The sequence below is a fragment of the Felis catus genome, chromosome B2 (genome assembly GCF_018350175.1).
Source record: "Felis catus isolate Fca126 chromosome B2, F.catus_Fca126_mat1.0, whole genome shotgun sequence".
NCBI lineage: Eukaryota > Metazoa > Chordata > Mammalia > Carnivora > Felidae > Felis > Felis catus.
Window position 1 is genome coordinate 119,520,126 of NC_058372.1, and position 27,823 is coordinate 119,547,948.

General features: G+C 42.0%; 1 protein-coding gene across 2 annotated transcripts; it reads right to left on the reverse strand.

Moving 5' to 3' along the window:
- SLC18B1 (solute carrier family 18 member B1) lies at positions 1–27,580 on the reverse strand. 2 transcript variants are annotated; one of them, XM_003986571.6, is made up of 14 exons: positions 27,341–27,580; positions 26,042–26,181; positions 21,931–22,026; positions 21,143–21,216; positions 19,717–19,864; positions 16,750–16,906; positions 12,211–12,347; positions 9,096–9,197; positions 6,756–6,847; positions 5,533–5,628; positions 2,786–2,860; positions 2,007–2,100; positions 1,866–1,915; positions 1–1,187 (listed from the first exon to the last, which is right to left on the reverse strand). In XM_003986571.6, exons 1-14 carry the CDS (start codon positions 27,381–27,383, stop codon positions 1,121–1,123), a joined length of 1,371 nt encoding a protein of 456 aa, XP_003986620.1. In that variant the 5' UTR covers positions 27,384–27,580; the 3' UTR covers positions 1–1,120. The 2 variants fall into 2 exon arrangements, with proteins under 2 accessions (XP_003986620.1, XP_019686808.1); XM_019831249.3 differs by lacking the exon at positions 27,341–27,580 and adding an exon at positions 27,074–27,226.
- Between the last annotated feature and the right edge of the window lie 243 nt (positions 27,581–27,823).

Consider the following 27,823-nt stretch of genomic DNA (forward strand, 5'->3'; position numbering starts at 1 on the left):
TAACGGGAGAGTCTGGTATTTATTTATATGTTGTCCATCCACCAAGTTCCAAAAAGCAGAGATTGTGTTTATTTTGATCACAGCTCAATTCCTAGCACGTCACAGACTGTCAGTTTAGAGAAGTCATTCAATAAATATTTTTGAATTAATACACTTCTTCTATTTAAAAAATGGGGGGTGGGGGGATAAACGTGGCTACTACACCATGGAAACACAGCAGAAGGTATGAGAACTACACAGTAGGGATTCACCCACTTCAAGCAACAGCACAGATTTTACGTGAAGTCAGACAAACCCCTTCCCTGAAATATAGTAAGCAATCCTGTGGGCTTACTTGCTTGGGAATGGGATACATCTACCAGAAGTAGGTTTAAAAAAAAACAAAAAACAAAAAAAACAAAAAACAGATGACAGAACTGAAATACAGACATTAAGGGAAATGAGTAATGTTATACTAAGTATTGTTTATAAATCCAGATCATAATTCATAAAGTACGTTACAAAAGGGAAAATCTAAAGTAAAGGTTATTCTTGTAACTCTCACACAAACGAAACTTCTAGAAGAGCTGAGGGCCTGGGAATACTATGCAACTTTTGCATGGGAGGAAGGAATTTTGCCTTTTGAAAAGAACAAAACTCTTAGGACACAGATAAAGCATGCCTTTTAAAAACTGATTTCACAGTAACTATTCTATACATTTTGAGAAATCTTGGTACTACTTTGAGGCATATCAAATTAATTCATTTATTTCCCTGTTAATAAAGAAAAGGTACATTCACAGAATTAGTGCATTTAGAATAAAAAGTAAACAGAGGAATCAGGAGACCTGGAGTCAATAACCTCTTGACGGACAAATTCGATCACCTAAAAACACAAACTTGCTGATTCTCAACCGCTCTTCTCACACTTAATGTCTCACACATGGCTGGTTCAACAGGCCAGCTTTTCAGGAAAGCCCAACACAGGATTCTCCAAAAATATGTTGAGACTTTCAGGATGGTGGTGTAGGTAGGGTCTGTGGAGTTTTACGTGTAATCGTAAGAAAACCCCTTTCAACTTTGATGTTCAAGGCCAGGAGCCATCAGTCTCCCCACGGGTATCCATCCAGGATTCTTAAGGCTAGATTTCATCAGGTAAGAGAGCAGTTTGCTCTTCCTCTGTGCCGAGGATATTTTGGAGTTTAGATCTGCGTTGAAGGGAAAAAGAGGAGTACCTTACTATTTCTCATCTTAAAAAGACCCAGTACCTACACCTCTGCCTTTCCCCTTAAATGCCATCTACCAAGTGATGAGGCTTACAGTGCCCAGAAATCTTCTGCCTGAAGGAAGGGCGTAAAATGGCTATTTCTTTTCCACTGCCCTGGGCTGACTTTTCTTTTTTTAATGTTTACTTTTTTTTTTTTTTAATGTTTTTGTAATGTTTATGTTTGAGAGAGAGTCAGAGAGAGACAGAGCGTGCGAGGGGGAAGGGCAGAGTAAGAAGGAGTCACAGAATCCGAAGCAGGCTCCAGGCTCTGAGCTGCCAGCACAGAACCCGACGAGGGGCTCAAACCCATGGGCTGTGAGATCATGACCAGAGCTGAAGTTGGACGCCTAACCAACTGAGCCACCCAGGAGCCCCTAATGTTTACTTATTTTGAGAGAGAGAGAGAGCACATGATCAGGGGAGGGTCGGGGGGGAGGGGGATCCCAAATAGGCTCCACGAGTCAATGCAGAGCACATGAGGGGCTCCAACTCACGAACCCAACTGCGAGGTCATGACCTGAGCCGAGATCAAGATCTGATGGGTACCCAGCTGAGCCACCCAGGTGCTTCGAGGGCTGATTTTTAAAGGGAAAAAAATAAGCCCAAGAACGGACCATACCTTCTTCTCTGTGCGTGCTCCCACAGGTAAAACAAGCCCATCGCCAATCCCTTTGACACAATGAAAGGGGCAGTTAATGCCAATGCTCCAAATCACACTTCTCTGCAAATGCCAGGAAGATGAAAACAAAAGGCTACTCACACTTGTCAGAGCCCAAAGACCTTGCACAGCAGCTGCCCATTCAAAACCAATTTTCTCATAAAGAAATCCACCCAGTGTGGGTCCTATAAAAGCACTAAGAAAAGAAGAAAGTGTATTGAATAGTGTTAAAAAAAAAAAAAAGAATTATTTCCTAAAGGCCGCATGATCCCTCAATCATAGATCTTCATTAAATTGGAACTGTAAGTACTGAAGACTGAAGCCAATTCCTGGACGGAGCACTGGGTGCGACAAAACCAATTCTACCCGATAAGGATGATGTTTAACGCTTTCTAAACAATTCTAAAATTATAACTGCTTCTAAAAAGTTGGTGCCTTACATAAAAATTTTAAAAACGTGACATGCACGCAAAAGAACCCTTATATGATTCTCTCTATTGTTCTCAATAATTGTATTTAAAATAACTCAAGTCTGCACATATTTATTGAGATATTCTACAGTTCCAGCATACATTTATTCCTCAGGAATAGCAAAGAATAAAAACGAAACAAATGAATGAAGAATACTGAGACATGACCTGTTAAAGGAACTTAGAAAGGTCACTTAAGACAAAGTATATGGGGACCATTTTGATTAGGTATTAAACTGCTGGTATAAACCAGTGATCTTGGAGTCAGAGGGTGTGGGGTTAGGACTCCAACTCTGCCCTAAATGAATTAAGTGCCTTTGGGCACCTCATCAGACCTCTCGGTGTCAGTTTCTTCAGGCAAATGCAGATAGTATTTTCCATCTTGCAGGTGTGAACGAAATGGCTACTCACCCAACTGACCACATGGCACTGAAGAGCCCCGACACAAGTCCCAAGGTACTTAATCCTTCTTCAAATCCATTTTCGCTGCAAAGACACAAGAGTAGATCTGTTATGGACAGGGAAACCTGCGTGAAAGCAAAGAACAGTATGTGACAAATAAATTCAGAGACTGGGAATAATCTGGGGGCACCTGGGTGACTCACTGGGGTAAGCGTTCGACTTTGGCTCAGGTCACGATCTCCTGGATAGTGGGTTAAACCCCTGTGCTGGGCTCTGTGCGGACAGCTCGGAGCCTGGAGCCTGCTTCGGATTCTGTGTCTCCCTCTCTCTGCCCCTCCCCTGTTCACACTCTATCTCTCAAAAATGAATAAACGTTAAAAAAACATTTTTTTTTTAAAGAGACTGGGAATAATCTGAACAAAACCAACAGACAGAACACTCCGTCTCTAAGACAAAAGCTAATCTAATCTGAAGGAATTTTCATAGTTACCTCCATGGTTTTCTAAAAATAATTTTACTGCATATCTAAAACATGATATTAAGAATCATGACCCATTTGCATGAAGTCTCATAAAAATACATAGTTAAGAAATTCTTTTTTTTTTTATGTTCTATTTATTTTTGAGAGAGAGAGGGTGAGCAGGGGAGGGCCAGAGAGAGGGGGACAGAGGCTCAGAGGTGGGCCCCCTGCTGACAGCAGCAAGCCCACGTGCAGCTCGAACCCGCGAACCCGTGAGATCATGACCGGAGCAAAAGTTGGACGCTCAACCGACTGAGCCACCCAGGCGCCCCTAAGAAATTCTTAAAGTGAGATGAACATGTAAAGAGAATAATGGGCAACTTTTAGAAAACACGAAGGCAACTCATTATTCCTCAGAGAATACTGAGTCAACCCAGTGGATCTCCTCCCTGCTCTAGTTCACATGGTGTTCTTTACCATCATGCCTAGTAAACAACACCGATGGCCAAGTGACAAATACCCAGCACGAGACTGTGATTCATAATAAGAAATATATATCTGGTCTCCCTCCTGTTTGCAGCATAGAACCCATAACACCCTTGGAATTTCCTAAGTGATTAAAACAATTTCAAGTACCTTTTTTGTTATGTTCATGTGGTGGCTTTTAGGGGGCTGGTTGCCCAGAGAGTCAACCATGTGATTAGAGGGGTTAGAACTTCCAACCCCAAGACCAGAACCCCCCCACCTCTGAGGAGGGGCCAGGCTGGAGATGGAATCAATGGCCAATGGTGAGTGATTTAACCAATCAGCAGTACGTAAGCGTCCACAAAAATCCCAAAAGGACAGGGCGAGAGAGCTGCTGAGTCGGTAAACCAGACCCTTTCCACATGCCAATGTGCCAGGGCTCCAAAACCCACAAGGACAGAAGTTCCTTTGTTCAGGTTACTCTTTGTGTCTTTTCGTCTGGTTGTTGATTCGTATCCTTTAATCTCTTTTGTAACAAATCACTGAATCTAACGAGTACGCTGGATTCCTGAGTTCTGTGAGTCACTCTAGCAGATTAATTGAATCTAAGGAGGTCGTCAAGGGAACCTCTGATGCACGGGCCAGTCAGTCGGAAGCACATGTGAACTTGTAACTAGCACCTGAAGCAGAGGGCAATCTGTGGGACGGAGTCCCTCACCTGTGGGATCTGATCATATCACCAGATGGATAGTCTCAGAACGGAGTTGCATTGTAGGACACCTAGCTGGTTTGGGAGAATTGCTTGGTGGTGTGGGAGCTGCCCCCTCTCCCGACCCCGCACTGGAAAAGGGACTAGAATCATTTTACCTGGTCATTGTGTGCCCATGTATGGACCTTCTCCGTGAGAAGGAAACAATGCTGAGGACTTTCCGTTGTGCTTGAGCTTTTCAAAAGTGTTTCTGTTCCTAGGCATCAACCAAGCCAAGCCTCCATCCACAACTCATTTTACCCATCATTGTATAATATTACCATATACGGTAAAACCTTGCATTGCGAGTAACTTGTTCTACGAGTGTTCTGTAAGACGGGCAAACATTTCTCACAAATTTTAACTTGATAAATGAGCGACTGTCTTGCAACAAGAGTAGCACGTGACCATGAATGGGACAGGATCACAACTGAGGCAATGATTCTTCTCTCTCACTGCAAGACTGTGGGTGATCATCAATGCAATGTCACATTTCCTCAAAAAGAGGCAAAGGCAAGTGTCATTGGATAGGTTCCTTGTTAAAGTTGCAACAAAAAAACACAAAAAACAAGATTCCATTGAGCCAGTAGATAGCAGTGATTCCATTAGTGATAGTGAAAGTCATTCTACACAATAACCTTCCTCTCTCGTCTCCCTCACACCAGCCATGAAGGTTTTCAAAGGTACGTGCAGGTTAATTTGTTTATCTTTCTTTATATTTTGTGCTTTATTATTTTGTATTATATTATAGTATTATAATCATTTTTATATGAATATTTTTGGGTTGTGGAGCGAATCATCTGAGTTTCCATCATTTCTTAAGGGGAAATTCGATTTGATATACAAGTGCTTTGGATTATAAGCATGTTTTTGGTCACAAACCAAGGTTTTACTGTATTTTCATTTCAATTACAGTATTATTGCATGCAGTATTTATATCAGAATATTGGGTGACATAAAATCATGAAGATTTGGCCTTGTGGAAAAAAAAATCCAACATCCTACAAAATTGAGAAATTCAAGAAAGCCTGTGATGCTCACTGCTATTTGCAACACAGCTCCACAAGCACAGAGGTAACTTACTATGCACAACTGAGAATCTCCGGGAAGGTTGGAATGATACTCATTCCAGCAGAGACGCCATTCAAGACTAATATCAGCACCAGCAGCCAGAGCTGACTGCAAAAGAATTTTGGAAAAAGAAACAAAACAAAACAACATGAGCATGTTGATAGACACAGGGCTCAAGTTAAGGAGGGCAGGCCGAATCCCAGAGAAGCGTGCTTCCGAGATGGCATCACTAGTCGGCCTCATTCCCATCTGATCCCACTTCATTCAGAGACAGCACCCTCTGGCTCCTCCCACTTTGAGGGGGGTGGCGAATCAATTCACCACGATACCTCAATTTCTTTGGTCACATATATCACATGCCCTCTTATCACCATACGGAATCTTTTCAAAATTGGTTAAATGTTAACGCCGCTCCTTCAATCACTTGGCTTTGAAATTCAATGGACAGAAAAAAAAAAATGGCATAGAAGGGAACTGGTAAAGAAGGGGCAGGAAACTAATTTGCTCGGCTTCCTGCACTGTGCCAATGGCTTAACATCCATTACCCCCATTGAATCCTTGCAGCAATATTCTGCCAAGTAAGCACCATCATCAGCTCCTTTTTGGAGATAAGAACATTAAGGCTCTCGGAAGCTAAATGATTTGCCGGAGTTCACATACCTCGTAAGTGGCAAAGCAAAATGCAAACCCAAATGTGAAGGACTCTGAAATCCTTGCCACACTTGATCCCAGAACCAGCTGAAAAGCTCTAAGCTTCCTTTATTTTAGCAAATACATTACCCTTAACAAGCTCCAATGAGCCGGTACCACATGCTAAGAATGATACAGAAACAAACAAACAAAAAAAAGACTTGATCCCAGACTCAAGGATTGAGAAAGAGTAGGAAAAAAAAAAAAACACGTTTTAACAGCTATCAACCAAAGGGAGGCGGCAACAAATGCTATTTTCAAAATAAAGTACAAATAAGCATGCAATTGAAACACAAAGGGAGAAGCGGTTTTCGCATTTGATCCAGACGTGATGATGCATTTTCTATCTGCTTGTAGCAGTGCCACCTTCTGGTAAGGTAGAATACTGCCAGTCCAACCCAACAATTCAATAGAGTCCTAAATCAAGGTAGTTATTTAAATAATAAGGTTCAAAATACGAAACCATACCAGCAGCACACAAAAAATTTCTGTAGTAATTCTTAATGTTATTCAGCCAAAAATACAGAAGAAGGAATAAACATTACCTTTGAATGTGCAAGACCGGGATAGGTCCCAAGAGCATGTAGCATCCGGCTGTGATTATGTTTCCCAAAACCAGAAACCATTTCCTGAGATGCTGGTAAAGAGAAGGAGAGCCCGAAAAACCCCTGAGAGGTAAAGCCCCTCCACAATCAAAGCATATACACAAAATCACTGAAGAACACAAGCCCTGACATTTAAAAATCCAAATGCATTGAAGAAAATGAAACTTTACATTTGAGAGAAAATGGGTAGATGGTAAACAGAAAAGCGAGACAATATACCCCAAGATAGGGAGTTTCTAAGGACAAGGATTCCTTGGGAAGGGAGTGTACTGTAGATTTTACACATGATGAACTATCCTCAAAGTAACAATTTAAAAAGCAGCCATCCTGGGGCGCCTAGACGGCTCAGTCGGTTAGGCATCTGACTTAGGCTCAGGTTCATGAGTCCAAGCTCCATGTTGGGCTCTGTGCTGACAGCTCAGAGTCTGGTACCTGTTTTGGATTCTCTGTCTCCCTCTCTCCCTCTGCCCCTCTCTTACTCGCTCTCTCTCTGTCTCTCTCTCTCTCTCAAAAAATGAATAAGCATTTAAAAAAATAAATACAATTGGGGCGCCTGGGTGGCTCAGCCGGTTGAGCGTCCAACTTCGGTTCAGGTCATGATCTCACAGTTGACGAGCTTGAGCCCCGCCTTGGGCTCTGTGCTGACAGCTCAGAGCCTGGATGGAGCCTGCTTTGGATTCTGTGTCTCCCTCTTTCGCTGCCCCTCCCCTGCTCATGCTCTGTCCCTGTCTCAAAAATAAATATAAACATTTAAAAACATTTTTTTAAATAAGTAGAATACATAAAAATAAAAAAACAGTCAGCACAGGGAACCACCTGGTAGATACAGTACCTGAAAAATTCACACTATTTAAAAAGCACCCAATAAAATTACTCCTTTTAAACTACTTGAATGCAGGCTGAAAATTCTAGGGGTAAAATAGCTGCTCAGTTAAATAAGACTGTCTTAAAACAAGCTCCAATCACTGTTTAAGACACTTGCTTTTTGTCACCTGGGTTACTAAGTAAACTCTATGTAATTTAGGTTGTGATAAATATTTATGCAAGTTTAACAAAGAGAGGAAATGCAAACAAGTGAAAAGCACTAAAGCCACAGAAGCTTGGTATTTGGTTAACAGTACTTACTAGTACTGTTTACCAGCATCTGGAGCGAATGGTTTAGACCTAAGCAAAGGAGAACAGAAGGGAATTTCTATCAGGATAGCTACAGGATAAGCAATGTGCATTTATGTAGCCACCCCTTTCATTCCCACAGAAAAGAAACTAAATTATCTCCTCTCAGTCTGACCGAGTCCTAATTAGGGACTCTGCCCTAATTATTTTATTTTTTTAAATGCTTATTTATTTTTGAGAGAGAGCGTGAGTGGGGCAAGGGCAGAGAGAGAATCCCAAGCAGGCTCCGCACTGTCAGTGCAGAGCCCGATGTGGGGCTTGAACTCACCATCCGCGAGATCATGACCTGAGCTGAAATCAAGAATCGAACGTTCCACTGACTGAGCCACCCAGGCGCCCCCTGCCCTAATTATTAAGGCCAATCCGTGTATTTTGCATCAAGTGAGTTTCATCCTTTAGAGAGTCTAATCCAATAGTTTTCAACAGCCTTGTTAGCACAGACCCCTTTCCCCCAGAAGAAGCAATTAAAAGTGAATGTTCTCTGAGTGATGGCAGGTTGCAAGACATGGGAACCTCTCCATCAACTCCAAAAATTGAATATAGTACAATTTAAGTGTTCTCACCACCTCAAGTAAAAAAACAAAACAAGGGGCGCCTGGGTGGCGCAGTTGGTTAAGCGTCCGACTTCAGCCAGGTCACGATCTCACGGTCCGGGAGTTCGAGCCCTGCATCGGGCTCTGGGCTGATGGCTCAGAGCCTGGAGCCTGTTTCTGATTCTGTGTCTCCCTCTCTCTCTGCCCCTCCCCCGTTCATGCTCTGTCTCTCTCTGTCCCAAAAAATAAATAAAAACGTTGAAAAAAAATTAAAAAAAATAAAAACAAACAAACAAACAAACAAAAAACAGATAATACAGAGGTGATGGCTGTGTTAATTAACCTGACAGAGGACATACTTTCACAACGTATTCAGATCCCGAATCACCATGATGCACACTTTAAATATCTTACAATTTTATTTCTCAATTAAATAGTAATAAGCTAATTTTTTTAAAAAAAATTGAATGTCAATTCTAATCAATGGACCTCTAGAGTTCCAGAAGTACAGCTGGAAAGCTCACCAATCTAAATACACAGGGGTGTTTCTCAAACGTAGGTTAAGTGTACGTACTGGTATTTTATCACTCAGTAAACCAAACAGCGGTGAAGAAATGGCGTAGGATAGTGCCAAACCCAGGAATACCAGTCCCACGTAGCCAGCTGGTAAATTAAACTGTAAAAGAAATTTTTTATTAGAGTTACACCATTAAGTCATTTTTTTACATAAACAAAAATCTTTTCTTTTTTTAAAAAAAAAAGTTGATTTATTAATTTTGAGACAGAGAGAGAGAATGAATGGGCAGGGAAGGGCAGAGAGGGAGAGGGAGAATCTCAAGGAGGCTCCGTGCTATCAGTGCAGAGCCCGATGCAGAGCTCAAACTCATGAACCGTGAGATCATGACCTGAGCCAAAATCAAGAGCTGGACACTTAACTGACTGAGCCACCCAAGTGCCCCGCACATGAATCTTTTCTACACACTTCTTCAGCTCTTGTTATCTACCATGAGCCCACTATTAATACTTAGCATCGTTCCTAATTTTGGTCTTACTTTTTTAAATGGATTACTTTTTCTTTATGAGGGGGAAAAATCTAATCGGAGGTCAAAAGTCCTAGATATCTTGTTTTGCAGCATTTGATATTGTACGTATAAATTTGTTTCTATGAACCATAGTATTTTTACATATACTTTTACGTTTAAACCAGTGCTGCATAAACTTTATGTGCATGAGAATTACCCAGAGAACTTTTTTTTTTAATGTTTGTTTACTTATTTTGAGAGAGCGAGCATGAGAGCAGGGGAGGGACAGAGAGAGAGGGAGAGAGAGAGAGAGAGAGAGAATCCCAAGTAGCACAGAGCCAGACACAGGGCTTGAACCTTGAGATCATGACCTGAACAGAAATCAACAGTCGGTCCCTTAACTGACTAAGCCACCGAGGCACCTCCCAGAGAACTTGTTAAATGGGTTTCTTAGTTGGATCCAAGTGCTAACATGCCTTGGTTCAAGGGATGGAAAAAAACAAAAAGGTTCTTAGGCTTCAGACCTAGAATTTCTGATTCAAAAGGTATGAGATGGGGCCAGAGAATCTGACTTCTAATAAGCAACAAGGCGATGCTTACCGTCCATGGACTGCAGTATACTGATGTGAAAAACCCGGAGGATAATATCTATTTTATCCATTTCAAAGGGATGTTAATATCTAATTTAAAGAATTACATGGTATGACACTTTACAAAAGGCTTTTAAAACAGTAAGTTAACCACATCACTCTGTGATATTGTTACTATTACCAGCATGATACAAACACCTTTCTTTGGTTAACTGAGTTGTTTTCGTTTCCTTAATTTCCTTAACTGATTTTGTTAAGTAAGCACGTGAGATTTATATAGGAGTCCATGTACATTTCAACAACTTTATGACAAATTAGTCCCTTAAAGATACGAGGAGGAAGAAAAAAGTCAGAGATGTCTTCTTCCAGTTTTATAACTGGTCAAGACAGCATGGAGCCCTCGCAGCCTAAAAGGCTGGGTCACCAGTGACTGGACAGTGAACTGTCAATTCAAACAATGATGTAAAGTCAGAAGTATGGCAATAGGATAAAAAAACTTTCTATAAAAAAACAGGAAAACTCAAAGATGTATTTTTTTTTATTTTTTTTTAATGTTTTATTTATTTTTGAGACAGAGAGAGACAGAGCATGAGCAGCACAGGGGAAGAGAGAGAGGGAGACACAGAATCTGAAGCAGGCTCCAGGCTCTGAGCCATCAGCACAGAGCCCGAGGCGGGGCTCAAACCCACGAACCGTGAGATCATGACCTGAGCCGAAATCGGACGCTCAATCGACTGAGCCACCCAGGTGCCCCTCAAAGATGTATTTCTAAGTGTATTTAGAAAATGACACTTGTAAAGATTTCTTATGAAATAGACATGCACAACTGGGATTTACCAGACGTTGGCTAAGATATTTTTTCCTCATGTGGGCAGAAATTCTTGAGAATATACAAAAATGACTCCTGGAGAGATACACTGTTGATGTGACTGGAATGTGTCCTCATAAATATGTTTCTTGTTACCTTATGGATGCTCACTGCTTAAACAAGATATTATATTATTTTCTAAGTCTTGGGCAAGGCACCAAAATGACAGTGTCCACGTTTATCTTTTTGGATATTTCACAAACACAAAACCGTCCCTAGTGCCGTTGAGGAATTGTGTTTCTGGTAACTGCTTTTTTAATTCCAGTACCTCACATAAAGCCAGCATGGGCCGCAATTAGATTTCTACCTTGATAAACACATGTTAATCCTTCATTATAATTAACTACCAGAGTTGGTCATGTACTTTATCACATCATTGATAATCCTTTTTTCAGAAATATCTAAGAGTGGGGCGCCTGGATGGCTCAGCCGGTTAAGCCTCCGACTCTTTAGCTCAGATCATTAACCCAGGGTCATGGGATCGAACCCCACACTGGGCCCCACTTCAGGCTATGCACTGAGGACAGAAACTGCTAAAGATTCTCTCCCTCCCTCAGCCCTTCTCCCTCACTCGTGCTCTAACCTCTCTCTCTAAATTAAAAAAAGAAGAAAAGGAAAAGAAATATCTAAGAGCAAATCTCTACAACAACCCTTTACATTCAGAATTTATTTTCCAGCACTAAAAAAGAAGAAGAAGAAGAAGAAGAAGAAGAAGAAGAAGAAGAAGAAGAAGAAGAAGTCGTCGTCGTCTTGGTTCCTTTCTACCATCCCAGATTAATATATTTCATAGTCATTCAATTATATGTAACAGCCTAAAAAGTAAGTGGACCCACAGGGGACCTGTTAGTGAAGAACATTAAATGAGCTATGGAGTACCCCAAATGCTTCACTGGAGTTCAAACAAGTAGAGGAAAAGTGTCCTTGTTAAGCACTCAGGATAATTCCCAAGCCAGACATGTGATGACTCAAGCAAGACCTTGAAAAGGAGACCAATGTTTGGGCCACTTGGTGAAAAGCTTCTTTCACTTGCCCTGAATCAGACCCCTGGTGAAAGGGATGTCACAGAGGGAGGGGACAGGCTGTGTTGGGGTGTAGATCTCATTCTGTCTCCTCACAGCCACTCGGACTCTTTCTACAGAGGGGGCCCCAGAGCAAGCAAGTGCACCCACCTTCTACAATGCAGAGCTCTCTGACAAGCAGGCTACTCACCTTCTCCAGAACAAAGAGAGACAGAGTAGGATCAAGGAAGCCAAAACACGAGCTGAGGGAGTTGATGACGAAGGCTATAAGTGCAATCTTGGGTAACGTGATGAGTTTCCAGAATGAGTGTTCACCTGGATCAGAGTCTAAGGGTAAAAAATCCAAAAAAGAGTAATTAAAATTCTAACCTATTTGGAAAAATGAAATTGGTAAGGCCATCTTTTATCTGGTAATCAAAATAACTGCACCTCTGAGTTTGCCTAAAATTGCATATTGTCTGCATTTGCGTATAAATTATTCACACCTAGCAGCCACATTCAGTCTTCTTAAAGACAATTTCTCAAATTGATAAAGAATCCACTGGAATCAGAGTGTGAGGAGAAGAGGGGGTCTTAGGTTATAGGTTATAACTTTGAAGCAAGTTGAGGCCTTCCCCCCAATGAGATAGAGACTATATGAAGTTAGATTTGGTGCATGGGGAGAGCCAGAAGCTTTATCAAGGAAGGGAGAAATCTGAGTTCATCAAAGGGCACAGACAAATTTTTTTTTTCCTGATGGCAAAGAAAGCACCAGATTGAGAAGGGTGTTACTGAATCATGCATAAATCACATGGGCGTTCAAGGTCAACTGAGCACGGACCTCACTTCTAGCATCCCCCTTGCAGTAACCCAGATTCTTTACTGTTCCCAGCAACAGGAACTGTTGTATCCAAGCCTCCAGTCACATGCTATGATTCCTTTCTTTTTTCTCCTGCTAATTTTTCAAATTCTATTCACTCTGTGAGGTCTGGCTCTGGACCTAATGATTCCACAAATCTTACCTTCCTCTGTTTCCTACTGCACTTCTGCTCTGTACCATACCTTTTAGCAACTAAACCACATTTCATTTTACATTGTTTACTATTGTTTGGTGATTTTCCTGTCTTCCCATTAATTTACTGAGCCGTATCTTTGCTGAGTCAGGTACCATGCAAAATGCTGGGCAGACAAAGACAAAGAAGACAAGCTCAGACCCTGTTCTCACAGAGAAGTTACAGTAAAGAGTGGAGAGAAAAAGGATGGAACTAGGAGGGAATCTTTCAAAGCACAGCAGATAGTTGGCTAAAACAAAACAAAAACAAAAACAAACAACAACAACAAAAACAGAGAAAGCCATATAGAGACGGCTTTCCTCAAGTAGTAATATCTAAGTTGGTGCCCAAAGCATGAGCTTAAGATGAGCAAGCAAAGAAGGAGGAAAGAATAATCCAGGCATATTATTCCAGGAATGGTACATTCCAAGACTCAGCAGTGAGGAAAACTATTCTGAGTTTGAAGGAAATGAAAGAAGAGAAGCAAAGCTAGAGGATGGAGATTAGAGTAGGGGACACCAGCACGGTGGAGAGAGAGATCATACTGCAGAAGCATGGTATGCAAGACTTTGTAAAACATGCTAACAGGCCTGAGAAATCACTACGGATTCTAACCGAGGGGTAGGAATGAGATCTGTGGTTTAAAGAGACCTCTCTGTGGCCTTGTGGAGAATGGAGACAAGAGGACCAGTTAGCAGGCTGTTGGAGTGCCAGGCCAGAGATGATACTGGCCAGGTCTGGGTAAGGAAGATCTTTGAGGATGAGGATTAGCCCCTGTTATGCTCTCATTTCTCCACCATGCTTCATTACTTAATTCTTGGTGAATAATGACCTAGCATGGAACAAATTCAAAGAAACACAAAGATCGGTTCAAGTATTTTAAGTGCTACATTTAGACTTTGTCAGGATACAAGGGATAACGGTTAAACCATGATGTCAGTTTCTTAATTATTAGCCAAATATTCAATGCTAAACAGTCCACGACGCTCAACCACAGAAAGTGCACAGACTTAGAAAGCGGACAAGCACTAGCATGTGGCTCGCTGCAGTAGGGCCAGCAAGGAGACTCCATTTGGCGAGTATTTTGAATTGTTTATTAAAGATGTTCATTAGTCACCTTTAAGATATAAATTATAAAAGATCAACTTGAATTGGTTACATTTACTTGCATATAAAAGGTATTACGGATTTATGCTAGAAGATAAATTATTATGGCAGAAATGGCCCCCTTCTCTAAATCCAAAGCAGGAAAGATGAGAAATCATAATGAGAGTATGTAAGAACGTCCATAGCAACAAATACATAATGAGTTTAATTAAACTGTTGCAGAAGCCCAACTAATGAAAACCTAGGCTGATTATCTGCTTTAAGAGACAGATGAGGAGCTTTTCCAAGCTACTCAATTACTCTCTCTGCTCCCCACAATTCTGACATATTCTTTGAGAGAGACATGACCCTCTGGTTGACCTGGCCTGCCACAGGAAGCTACTGGTAGAGGCGAGGAAGCAGGGGAGGGAAACAGGGACCCCCTCAGGTGTGAAGGGGCAGGAAGCATGCTGATCACCGCAGCACTACTTACTGAGCACTTATTCCAATGACCGAGAAGCTTCAGAAGGATTTCCCAGAAGAGGCAATACAAGTTAAGTTTTGAAGGATGAGGAGGGATTAGAGTGGATGCGAAAGGGACAGGTTTCAGATCATGTGACTCCTCTACTGGGATCTCACAACAGCTTCCTCACAGCTTTCAGGATAGGGCTCACATTTCACAGATTTACAGATTTTTAATAAGAGGATCGGCACGTCCATGACTGTGCTTTAGAAATATTTCTTTAGAGCAGTACAGGAGAGGGGACTTGATGCCCAGATACAAAGGATGAGAGAGAGGGAGGGACCAAAGTTGACTCTAGAACGATGTTGGCTATGAGTCTAGAATGGGGTAAAGGAGTGGAGTAGAACTTGTAGGACACAAAATTCTGCCAATATCATCAAAATAAAAGACGATTTAATTGTCAGGCTTCTCTCCATAAGCTCTCCCAAAACACTAATTTTATTTAACTTTTTTATTTTTTTAATGAACCATTTTTTAAAATATTTATGTATTCATTTTTGAGAGAGAGAAAGAGAGTGCATGTGTGAATCGGGGAGGGGCAGAGAAAGAAAGGGAGACAGAATCCGAAGCAAGCTCTGCGCTCAGAGTGGAGCCCGATGTAGGGCTCGATCCCACACCCTGGGATCATGACCTGAGCCGACATCAAGAGTTGGGCTCTCAACTAACTGAGCCACCCAGGTGCCTCCCAAAACACTAATTTTAAAAAGTACTCCTTAATGAGAACACCTAAACCTATACTTACAGGCTTTACATTATCAATCTCAGAGATCTTTTTATTAATACCAGGTTTTTCCATTCAATCTAAATAGAAGGTCCTTCCATAGATAACCAGTGTTTGCCAAAAAGTTTGTTCATAGAAATATAGCTAACTGGGACTTTGTTGAGTTCAATGAAAATGCCGGGAGATTTTAGTTGAGGATTAACAGAAATGAAGAGAAATGACCATCAAGTAACTAGGCTGGTGGCAACCAGAGGGGACCGCAAAAGATTGTCGGGGGAGGGAGGAGGCGAGGGGAGCAGGCCAGGACTCCAGGAGAAACAGATATTGGGGCCGGTCCAGTGCCTAATCACACATGTTCTAAACACCCTGCCCTACCATTAATTAATAAACACAGTCTTTCCCCCATACAGTGTGGTAAAGGGCGAACGTGACTCTTTTCCCTGCTCCATGACAATGTGACCTGGTGTCAGTGTCTTGATTATCGGTCCATTGTTCATCTGTGAACCAAGCAACCAGGACGCTTAACCACAGAAACCACAGTAGAAGAAGTAGTTGTACTTCTCACAAGTAGAAACCACTGTCTTACATGTTTCAGCATGGTGGTGCCTCTCTAGAAACATTCTCTGGCTCTCTCCTCTCTAGCCTTCAAGTTAGCTCTCTAGCTCTGTTCCCTTCGTCATCGGATAAGTGTAAAATGCCAGCTATGTCACTTGGCAATCTTGCTTACAGTGAGAATAACCCTTGCCTGGTACAGAAGAAACTGTACATGAACCTGCACACCATGATTTGTGCCTCCCTGAGTGTTCTGACTCTTGTACCCGGCGCGTCCCTCATGGTGATCCTGAGAGCTATGTCCAGGGAGTTGCTACAGGATAGGTTGACTCTTATGGGGTGTGAAGGTTTGAAGCCAGAGTGACCCCCATTACTGCCTGATGTGGCCCTGTGTCCTTGTACTTGGGCTGTGCATCACAGGCAGCTGGGAGGACCACTGGGGAGAAGGTCAGGCCTTGCCCTCCCGTGTGGTGGCCTTCCAGGAAGACAGTGCCATGTGTGGCCCTTGGTAACTCGTCATTCTGAAACAATTAAGTCCAAGAACACCTCTGGTGGACACTTTGTATGGTGATGTTTTATGACAAGGAATTAAGTATTCGTTAGTTCTAAAGGTCAGAAAAAAATTGTAATATATAGAAATTCAATAAACTGCCTACAGCAACATTTCTCAAAAGAGAATCAGCTCTTTCAGGGTACTCTAGAAATCTACCATGGAGCATACAAGATGAAAGTGAGTACTGTTAACTTGGTCCCGTATACATGTATAAAAATACTTCAATTTAAGATTCTTAAAGTGAGTAATAAATGCAGTCTTACCATAATTAGGTAAAATGTACATGTTGAGTGGTACCATCAGCAGAACTATGCATCCCAGAAAGATAAAAGGCACCTCATAGCCAAAGGATTGATACAAGAAGCCACCTAAAGGGGGCCCTAACACTAGTCCCAGGCCAGAAAAAATCTCAAGACTTCCCTAAAAATGGGGGAAAAAAAGAGAATTGAGTCAATACAGTTGGTTTGAAGAATTCACAAATAAAGATTTAATGGACGCTAATTGAGAAAAAGGCTATCCACTTCACAATTTACACACCCAAACCCACACAAACCCAAGATGAACCAAAACTTTAAACATGCATATTGAAACCACAGAAGTACTAGAAAAATGAAATATGGGAGGAGGTTTTTTTTTTTTTATGGTGGGGAAGTTTTTCTAATTATGACATAGAACTCAGAAGACACAGAAGAATCATAAATCTAATTACATGAAAATGTGAAAAAACTATGGATGTTAAGCACATAAAAAAGACAAATGAAGAATAGTAAAAAAAAAAAAAAAAACACTGACAAAGGACTAATTTCCCCAAATATATCAAAAGAGCTAATACTAATCAATGGGGGAAAAATGAACAACCCAATAGGAAAATGAGCAAATGCTACAAACAGACTATTGACACGTGAAAGAAAATGCAAATACGTCTCAGGCATGTAAAAGAAAGCTCACCCTCACTTTAAAAAAAAAAAGTAAACGGTTAAACCACAAGATAACAATTTTTACCCATCACCCATCAAACGCTCCGCGGGGGCAGCAAAGTGAGGAAAGAGGCACGTTTGGACACGGCTGGTGAGTGAACACAGGAGGGTAATTTGGCAAATCTATCAATATTACAAACGCACATACTCTCTGGCCCAGAATGCCATTCTGGGAATTGAATTTATATGGGGAACCGTAAAGATGAGACATGGTGTATGCACAAGCTTGTGTGTTATAGCACTGTTTGCACCAGGAAAATACGTAGACAATCTAAATATTCATTGATAATTTGAAGAAACTATGGATGTATGTTACCTCCATCTAGTGAAGTACCGTATACTGCTACTAAAGGGAGGTAAAGAGTAAGAAACTCTTCACCCATAGGCATAGAAAGATCTCCAAGATGGTTTCATTGTTAGCATATCAGCCAGGTTCTGAACAGCGTGGAGAGTATGCAACCACGAGTATAAAGAAAACAAAGGGGGAAGGAATCATGCCCTGCGTGTGTGTGTGCACTTGTGTGAGCGTGTACATACATGTTCATACACACATGGAATCACTCTAGAAGGAACCGATAATCCCTGTTGCCTTCTGGGAGAACGATGTTGGACTGGATGCCTGGACAACAGGTGGGTCTATGAAGCTTGAGGAAAAGTAACATATAGAATACATTCACTCTATCCTCTATTTCCTTTTATAACTTTTGAATTTTGTACCATGTAGAAGGTGTTTATTAAAATTAAAATAAACAAAACGGTGTTACGGGAAATATTTTACCATTAAAAAACTCTTACAGAAATTGCGCCATTTTAAATCAATGTAGTCTTTAGGGGTGTGAAACAGAGACTGTGGTTTACAACCTCACATCCTCCCTCAGACCTCAGAGAGGACACGAAAGTACTCCATTGGTAACTTTCAATTTCCTAAAGAATACAGGAATTCTCCACTTAAGCACCACGAAGCCATCCAGAACAACCACCGTGTTAGGGTGTCAGTTTTTGGCCACAGTTTTTATACAGAAACTCAGTACGGCAACATTAATTTCCCCTGTCGATCAGAAAATCAAATGGACTCCTGTCGTCGTCACAGGAGTTTCTTGGGCAGCACCTTCCAGAGTGTTCCACAGAACGGCAGCTCTTTAAGAGTTAAAAAGTGTGGCCATAGTCAAATTGAGTTGGGGAAAATATCTTTACTACAGGATTTCTCGGAGTCTTAATACACTCCCGTGAACTGGATGTCTCTAAGTTGGAAGGGACATGTGCTCCAAACATTTTACCCACAAAACCTTATTTTACAAAGCACGTCAATGGGCTCATGTTCTCCAAAACCGTTTCTGGGAAATGTAAGCAGTACGCCTATCACAGTGGCCACCACTGCGTGCCACATGGCTGTACAACCCAAAATAAACCTAAGCAGCTAGCTAGCCGGCTGTAGATATAGATATTTAATTAAAATGGGAGTAAATAACGATCTCCACAGCAAATAGTGTACTTAATGGCCAAAGCTATAGTATTAATATGGGCAAAGGAGGAAATTCTTGGTACTAAGCTGATGAGGCCCTGAAGTCTCAAGGACAATTATTTGTTGGGAGGGCTGCATTTGGTCTACTATGCAAACCACACATCCTTCAGAAACGCATGGGTCCAGAGGAGACAGGCAGGAGAGAGCCTGCTTGGGGTGAAGGAGGCAGTAGCCAAGAGCTGGGACAGAAATCTGGTACATCACCAGGGCCAGGCATCCAGGCACCTAGCCAATATATTATGTTAATACAATGTTACCAAGTTCTGGGTTTGGGGGAAAACAAGAAAGCACTCGGCATATGGCACAGAGGCAGGGAAAGGCTTTAAGATCTCTAAGATTCCTTCTACGAATCTAGGAAGAGTAGAGGAAGGACATTAGTATATACTCAAGTGGCCACTAGGGATGACTTTTCTAAAGCAAAGGAATGCCTCCGGCAGCTCAGCCACAATCTGTGCTACAGAGAGACAACAAAATACTACTGGGCAGGTGTTGTTCTTTTAAGTGGTAGACTCAAAACCCAGGAAGAGACCTAAATAAGACTAATGGTATGTTCAGTGACAGCCCACTGCTAGAAGCAGTAATTGGGGTAAAAGGTAACCAAAACACAGAAAATAGAAAAGAAAAAAAAAGGGCAGGTCTAGAAGAAGGGATTTCAGCTTTAACTTAGAAGGGCAAACAAATACTTGAGCCTACGCTAAAAGGAAAACAGGAAAAACGCGTAAAATACATACCAACACCGTGGCCACACTGTTTGGAAAAGCCTTTGCAAGAATAGAAAAAGACGCAGTTATTGCCGCCGCAAAGCTGACTGCGTCTGCTATTCTCACTAGAAAACACATAGCGGTAAATACCGGTCCTTCTGGAACTTGGTCCAACACACTAAAAAAGAACAAGACAATTCTCAAATGCCAAGTTGGTTTGTCGTCGTCGTCGTCGTTGTTGTTGTTTTCCTTTTTACCGCTACTCACTGAAAAGAGTAGCATCTAACACAGTTATTATAATAAATCTCTTCAGAATGTGAATGTTTTCAATTGCTTTATTATACAAAGGGAAGTCTCTTTTTGGGGGGGAGATGGGTAACCATTCGATTCATAATGACGGTTTAGTCGCCCTTTTCTGTTGATGCAATTGGCCGTTTAAATGATAACACTAAATTAGTTTCTCTGAGATATGTAGAATCACTCTGACCAGAACATATACAAAAGAAAGACTTCTTAGTTTCAGGTATCCCTCAGTGGTAGGACTCAAACCTTGGGGGGGAAAAGGGGGGTGGGGCAGAAAATAGAAGACCATGCCCCTTCCCCTGCCAAAAAATAGAAAAAGGAAAAGGAAAAAAAAAAAAAACAACACTTAGTTTGACACGAAGGCTTCCTAGCTTACTTCACCATAATCTTACAGCACTCTTCCTTCTCCTATGTTCCCCAAGAAGCTGTGTAGGCTCATCCATATTATTTGCCACTAGGCTGCTGATTTAAGGATTCTTAAGCTTAAGAACTTCCACAGCTATTTTGCCTCTATTTTCCCTTTTCCTGGAAATAGCAATGGAGGGAACCATTCTGAAGTGAGCATATGACTCAAGCCCGGCCAATCAGAGTACCCCCTCCCCTGCATTAACCTTGATGCAGGGATAGGTCACCAACAAAGATCAAGCCAGGGGCTCCATCCTGTGAATCTCCTGGAATTCCAGGAAAAGTGGCATTCTCTTCCTCTGGGAGCTGCTGGAGAATTCTTGCCACCACAAGCAGACAGCTTGTCCATGAACAAAGCACAAGAAGAGGAAAGCAAAACTGGGAGCTGGAGATAGATTTCCGATGGCAGTATTTTAATATGTGTGTCCTGATGTGCTCCAGCTCATTCTTTATTGCACTTTCTCTGCTCGAGGCAAAATGTATCTGTGACTCCGAAAAGTGGGTTAAGTTTCTGTCACTCCCACTCATAGCAGTGCTAATGAACAGATTCAGAAGCCACTTCATGCTCAGCCCTTAGAAGACTCTGTCCTTCACTAATCCCATCCTCTAAATCACCCAATAGCTACACGCTGAGCCCTCAACAGACAATCAATGGGACGGACTGATTTAAAGAATTCATTAACATTTTAAACTGAAGATAAATTATGAAATCTGTTCAAGCTCCCAAACAGATCAGAGCACGACTTACCCAAAGAGAACTGTAACTCCTCCTGAGACAAACATTCCTGCCACAAACATAAATTTTGCTCCAATATGTACAAGCTATAATAAATGTCAGAGAAGAGTCGGTAAATCGACGACTGTTACAAGTCTACATCCAGATAAACACAAACCCACTGTATCAGGAAATATACAAGATTTGGGAAACATATGTTTGGGAAATATAGTTAATGTAATATTATAATAATTCTTTAGTTCAATGGCAACACACATTGCTTAAAAACATGGAAGAAGCAAACAAGATCAATCAACCCATTATGATAAGCAAAATAAGTCAGTCAGAGAAAGATAAATACCATATGATTTCACCCATCTGTGGAATTTAAGAAACAAAACAAATGAGCAAAGAGAAAAAAAAGAAAAGAAAGAAGCAAACCACACAACAGACTCTTACTATAGAGAACAAATTGATGGTTACCACAACGAGGTGGGGGCAGTGGGGGGGGGGGGAATGGGTGAAATAGGTGAAGGGGACTAAGGAGGGCACTTGTTGTGATGAGCCCAAGGGGTTATATAGAAGTGTTGAATCACCACACTGCACACCTGAAACTAATATTACACTGATGTCAACTGAAATTAAAATAAAAACAAAAAAAAATCAATCAACCCTATGAACGGAGTTATCAACAGGAGCATATTTCATAAAATATAATGGTGGTTATTTCTGAATCAATGGAAATTCGAGGCTTATAGATTAGAATAGGTCATTACACAACTTTCAAAACTTAAAATGTTCCCATGAACTTTAATACTCACGTATTTTCCAAATACCAAAGATGCCAGCAAGTCAAATAAAGCATAACATCCAAAGATCATACCGGTAACTGTATTGCTGGCTCCTTTCTTTTCAGCCTTTAAAGAAACGAAAAAGGAAACAAAGTTTGACAGACAAATTAGCATCAGTGAGGAAAAATGGAGCTATCAGGTCAGAGCGTTGTTTTCTTATACCTTTATCTGTGTAGCAATTTTCGAAGATTCTTATTTTATTTTTTTTAATTTTTTTTTTCAACGTTTATTTATTTTTGGGACAGAGAGAGACAGAGCATGAACGGGGGAGGGGCAGAGAGAGAGGGAGACACAGAATGGGAAACAGGCTCCAGGCTCTGAGCCATCAGCCCAGAGCCTGACGCGGGGCTCGAACTCCCGGACCGCGAGATCGTGACCTGGCTGAAGTCGGACGCTTAACCGACTGCGCCACCCAGGCGCCCCTAAAAGATTCTTATTTTAAAATAAGCTGGATGGGAAAGGAAGGGAAACTATGGTAAAACCTAGTCTCTGACATGGAAACTATTCACTCAACACACCCCTAAAGAACTGTTAGCTTTACAGTCTTGAGAAAGGAAAACAAAGCTGGCAGCAACGTACTTTGTGATTTCAAAAATAAATTGCAAAGCTGAATTAAAACAGCATAAATACAAACATATGAAACAGATTAGAGACCTTAGAAATAAACCCACACATATATGATCATTGATCTTCCACAGGGTGTCAAGGACACACAACGAAGAAAGGGTAGTCTCTTTGACAAATGGCGTTGGGGAAACGAGACATGCACCAACAAAAGAATGAAGTCAGACCCCCATCTTACACCACTCACAAAATCAACTCAAAAAGACTTAAACGTAAGACCTGAAACTGTCAAACCCCCCAGAGAAAATATGGGGGAGGAGGGGCTTCTTGACATTGGTCTTGGTGATGATTTCTTGGATTGGACACCAAGAGCTCGGGCAATAAAACCAAAAGTAGACAGATGGGATGAGAAGTCAGCTATCCATAAGCCAAGGAGGGAAGCAGGAACAGACTCTTCCCTCACAGTCCTCAGGAGGAACTAACCCCGTGAACACCTTCATCTCAGACTGGTGGCTCCAGAAGCCACCCAGTTTGTGGTACTTTGTTATGGCAGCACCAGCAAACTAAAACAGGTACCTCAGAGGGAAGGTATCATCGAAGGAGTCAATAAAGATGTAGAAAGAACACTCATGGGTCAAGCCACATTATCCACGTTTTTTGCTTAATAGATCTGAGAAGTATTCTAGAGTTTGGCATTACTTATATAATGGCCTCACAACTAACATTTACTGGCCCCCCACTATGAGCCAGGATCTCTATTATTAAGCACTGTTTTACACGGTTTCTAGCAACAATGAAATAAAGGATATATTTTTAGTGGGCCCCGTTTTATAGATGAGGGTACAGACTTGCAAAGTTTATAGGGTCACAGACGCCATGACAGTTTCCATCTTGAGCAGGTTCCCACGTTCACCGTAGAGACGGGATGGTGACTTCAGATATCCTAGAATCACATTCCACGGCAGCAGCTAAATATGACTTTTGGAATGTGGACTCTGCTTCACATCAGTAAGCAAGAAGAGCTATTAAAAGCAATTTCTGGTTCACATGTTATCCTGTGACAACAAAAGAGGATGCCAGAAAAAGGAGGACTAGAAATAGGAATCTTACTCTAGAATTTAAGAAGGGCCCTGTTTTTCCTTTGCCTAATTAGCTCTGGCTAGAAGGAAGGAAAACAGAGCATGCAGGAGGAAGGGTGAGTTTTTCCAGTGCATTTGTCAACCACAGGGTTCTAATAAGAAACAAAAAGGAAGAGCCCACTCTTTGTATCTAGACCTTCTAAAATTAGAGCGCTCTCTCCCTGCCTCTGTTTTCTTTCCTTCAGCCTTCCCTCTTGTAAGCACAAAAACTAAATCAAAAACTTAAAAGTATAGCATGGGGAATATAGTCAATAATACTGTAATAACTTTGAGGATACCTGGGTGGCTTAGTTAAGCATCCGACTTTGGCTCAGGTCGTGATCTCGCTGTTCCGGAGTTCCAGCCCTGCATCGGGCACCCCACTGAAAGTGTGGAGCCTGCCTGTCATTCTCTCTCTCTCTGTCTCTCTCTCTGCACCCCCCCCCCCCGGCTCGCTCATTCTCTCTCTCTCTCTCAAAATACATAACTAAACTTAAAAGATACTGTAATAACTTTGTATGTTGACAGATGGTAACTACACTTACCGTGGTGAGCACTGCATAATACACAGAATTGAGTATTTGCTATGTTGTAGACGTGAAACTAACATGGTACGTCAACATTTTGTCAATTTTTTTTTAAAAGGGATTGGAAAAATTATTAACAAAATCAAAAGACACACATCTGTAGTCTGGTGTTCCTTTGTGTGCATTCCACTAAGCAGAAGCTAACATTAGTTGCTCTAGTGCCCTGAAGGTTGAGCCAGCTGCCCAGTTTTCAGCCAGGAAATGCCCTGCTAACTGGGCATCATTCTACTTCCTCCAGTTCCTCTCTGCCCTAACTCTGCAGGCTCCACCCATCATTATATTTTCCAAATCCCAAAACTGATCAGTCTAGTCTGTCTTGTTCTGATAACTTCTCACCGACTAATGTCTCCGGCATACGCGTAAGGACCCCTGCATTCTAGCTCTGTCTCCTCCCCAGACCTGCTGCCTCTTGGACCTCACTCCACCTCAGGCTCAAGCCACATCAAGTTGTCTGCTTTCCCGGAGAACGTGCTATTTCCTGTGCTAATCCCATGACTATCTCAAGTGATTTCTTTCCTAGAACACCCTTGCCTCTGTGGTTCACCTTGAGAGCTACCTTTCCGAAGACCAATGTTTTTTCATATCGTCTCACTCCCAACTGGTAGACAAGAGAGGGACATTTTCCTGATCTTTTTTCTGTCCTAATGCATCCAGTGCCTGCACACTCTAGAGTGGGAGACGGTTACCCCTCCCGCTCCCACTCAGTAAATAGAATCGAACTGAGCCAGTCGCTGAACTTCTGAGTCTTCATTGACAACATGACGGATGGCGTTCTCACTACGCTGCCTTAGGGAGTCGCTGCAAAGACCAAATGGGATAAATGCGTGGGAAATCACACTGAAAACTAAAAAGCACTGTATGGGTACAGAGTCACATTGTTCCTTTGGCAGAGAAACCATATCCATTCTCCTTGGTAACACGCAGAATGGCGGATGGGGCACCTGGGTGGTTCAGTCCGTTAAGTGTCTGACTCTTGATTTCGGCTCAGGTCATGATCTCACATTTGGGGGATCAAGCCACTTGTTGAGCTCTGTGCTGAGCATGGAGCCTGCTCGGGATTCTCTCTCCCTTTCTCTCTGCCTCTCCCCTGCTCGCTCTCTCCAAATAAATAAACAAACATTCTAAACAATAAAAAATAAACACATGGGTATATCATCTCCATGCAAACAAGCCAGTTGCAAGCCATAGTTTCATGCTATGTCCCACTCACCTCCAGATTCCAGGTGGATTCCCTAGGGGTTAATTCCCTGTGAGTCTGTGCCATGAACTATAAACCCTAACACTACATAAAAGGCAATGATTACAAAGAGCTAATCAGTATTAACCAGAATTCTTCCTTGGGACAAACCATTGCCATTAGATACCATCAGAAATTCAAGTCAGAAAAAGGGAATTTAGTGGATCCTGTCTTCCTAATTGCAAAAATATCAATAAGCGAAAAACTCCAGGAGACAGACTTCCTGTCTCAGCACAGACCTTTTGCAGTAACACTCAAATCTCAGTTACTCAAAGCACCCCCTTTGTTTCAGTTGCAGAAACCAAACAAAGATTTATAAAACTACATGGTAAGCAAAGCAATCCTCAGAAGGTCAGTTATATTTAGGTGAGTTATTTCCCGAGAGGATATTCTTTCTGACTGGATTGTTTTTATATCTGGCGTCAAATATTCTGTTAGAAGTCTTTCTGTTTACTGAAGTTCTATGCATCATCTTTACTAAATGCAGAGTTTCACATTTCACATACTGTAAAATGAAATAATGCAAAGGGCTTTTTTTTTTAATTAGAGTTCATAACAATATTAAAACGTCTCACCTCCTTGGGGAAAAAGGGTCCAAGGATAGAATAGCACATCATAGAACCCAAGTTAATGGAAGCTGCCGATATCAGCACAAAAAGCTGTTCTCTTGAAAGCTGTCTGGATGTCTCTCTTGTACCTCCTGGAGGGCCATCACCTTAAATGCAAACATGCTACAGTCACAGGCATGTAATTGGGACTGCTGATTGAAGTTGACACATGTCACTTCTGTGCAATGTGAAGATAACATATGCTGAGCTAAGGGCTATTTTGAATATACCACATTTGATAAAATGTCACACAAAATCTGGTACAACACTGTCATTTTGAAAACACCTCATTTTCAGGGCAGAATTTATCAAACCATCTGAAACCTGTTTTGCCTTCACTATGTCTTCCACCTTTGGTAAATTCCTTCAAGAAGGATGAGGCAACCAGGTGATCTCCAAAGGGTGCTACTCTCTAAAGTATAAGGTAACTATAATGAAGTTACCAGCCTCATACATTCCATGGACTTAACAGTGTTCTAAACATGTCACCTTAGCTGTGGGTTAAGCATTCTGGAGTGGTGTAGAAGTCAAGTGAAGTGTAAGTGGGAGAAAACAAGCTAAAATATTCAATTGGCAAATGACATCTTACAATGGTAATGCTCCTGGAGAGACAAGCCCCATAAATCGGTAAATCAATACACATTTTACACTAATAACTGGCCTTTTGCACCGATCATTTTCATACTGATTCCCAAGGCTAAATCTTCATCTAACTTAAAGACAACAGGTCAATTACTCAGTTTCAAATATTCAGCGAATCTATCAGTCATTTTTAAGGTCAATGGTTTGGAAAAAAAAGAAATTTAAGGAAGAAGACTGTACTTGGTTTGCTCTACTTTTCAGAGGTTGTCATTGCGGTCCAGGAAAAAAAAAGAAAGAAGAAAAGAAAGGAAATCTGTGCAAGATGAGGAAGTCTCAAGAATCTTTGTAAAACTTCTGGAGTAGATGAGGAAGGGAAGTGAAAGTTAAAAGGGGAGGAACAACAATGGAATGTTTTACCTTTGTCTAATGGCATACTAATTTGAATGCATTTCCAATCACATGGTAATTTATAAGAGCAGCGCTACAGAGGAGAAAAGTCTTGAGAGAACTCTCTCTCCTGGGCCCTGAACTTTAACCCCTTGCAGAGAGAGAAGCTCTAACCCGAACCCCACCCTCAGGCCCGAATCTCTCCGAAACAAACCAAGCTAAAGCTAATTCAATCGTGGGTAAAGGGAACAGGACCCACGCCACCGAGAGGTGTCCGTCCGTGCCGCTATCGGTCACCTCCGGGGAGGCGTGGGCCCTCGCAGTCCCCCGGCGCGTCCATGCGCGGTGCGCGATGCGCGGTGCACGGTGCGCGGACTCCGGCGCCGGGGCTCCTGGGTCCAAGCCCGCTCCTCGGACTCGACCTCGCACGGGCAGACGAGCCGGCGGCGCCTGTTCAGCCCGACCCAGGCATCGTCGCTTCCCAACGGGCAGCGCTGGGCCGAAAGCTGCAGGCAGCCGGGGCGGACACCTAGGGGCTCCAGGAGGCGGGGCGGGGGCGGGGCGGGGCGCGGGGGCGGGGGCGGGGCGGGGTGGAGCACCGCCTTTTTTTTTTTTTTTTTTTTTCCCCTAAAAACTCAGGCTACCATAGTAATTCACGACCTTGGATATGCTTGGGGTGGGGTGGGTAAGGGCTAATCTACATTCCAGGTAGCTGAACCCCCAAGTTTAAAATGAGTAAAATGTATTTCTACTAGCAGTAAGAAAGGAAGCGTATATAGG

Coding starts and splice junctions, on each gene's coding strand:
- SLC18B1 (XM_003986571.6), bottom strand. CDS start 27,383: ATGGACGCGCCGGGGGACTGCGAGGGCCCACGCCTCCCCGGAG. Junction 22,027..26,041: donor GACCCTTTTTCCCCAAGGAG/GTGAGACGTTTT, acceptor GTTTCTTTAAAG/GCTGAAAAGAAAGGAGCCAG. Junction 16,907..19,716: donor ACAGTGTGGCCACGGTGTTG/GTATGTATTTTA, acceptor CCCCATTTTTAG/GGAAGTCTTGAGATTTTTTC.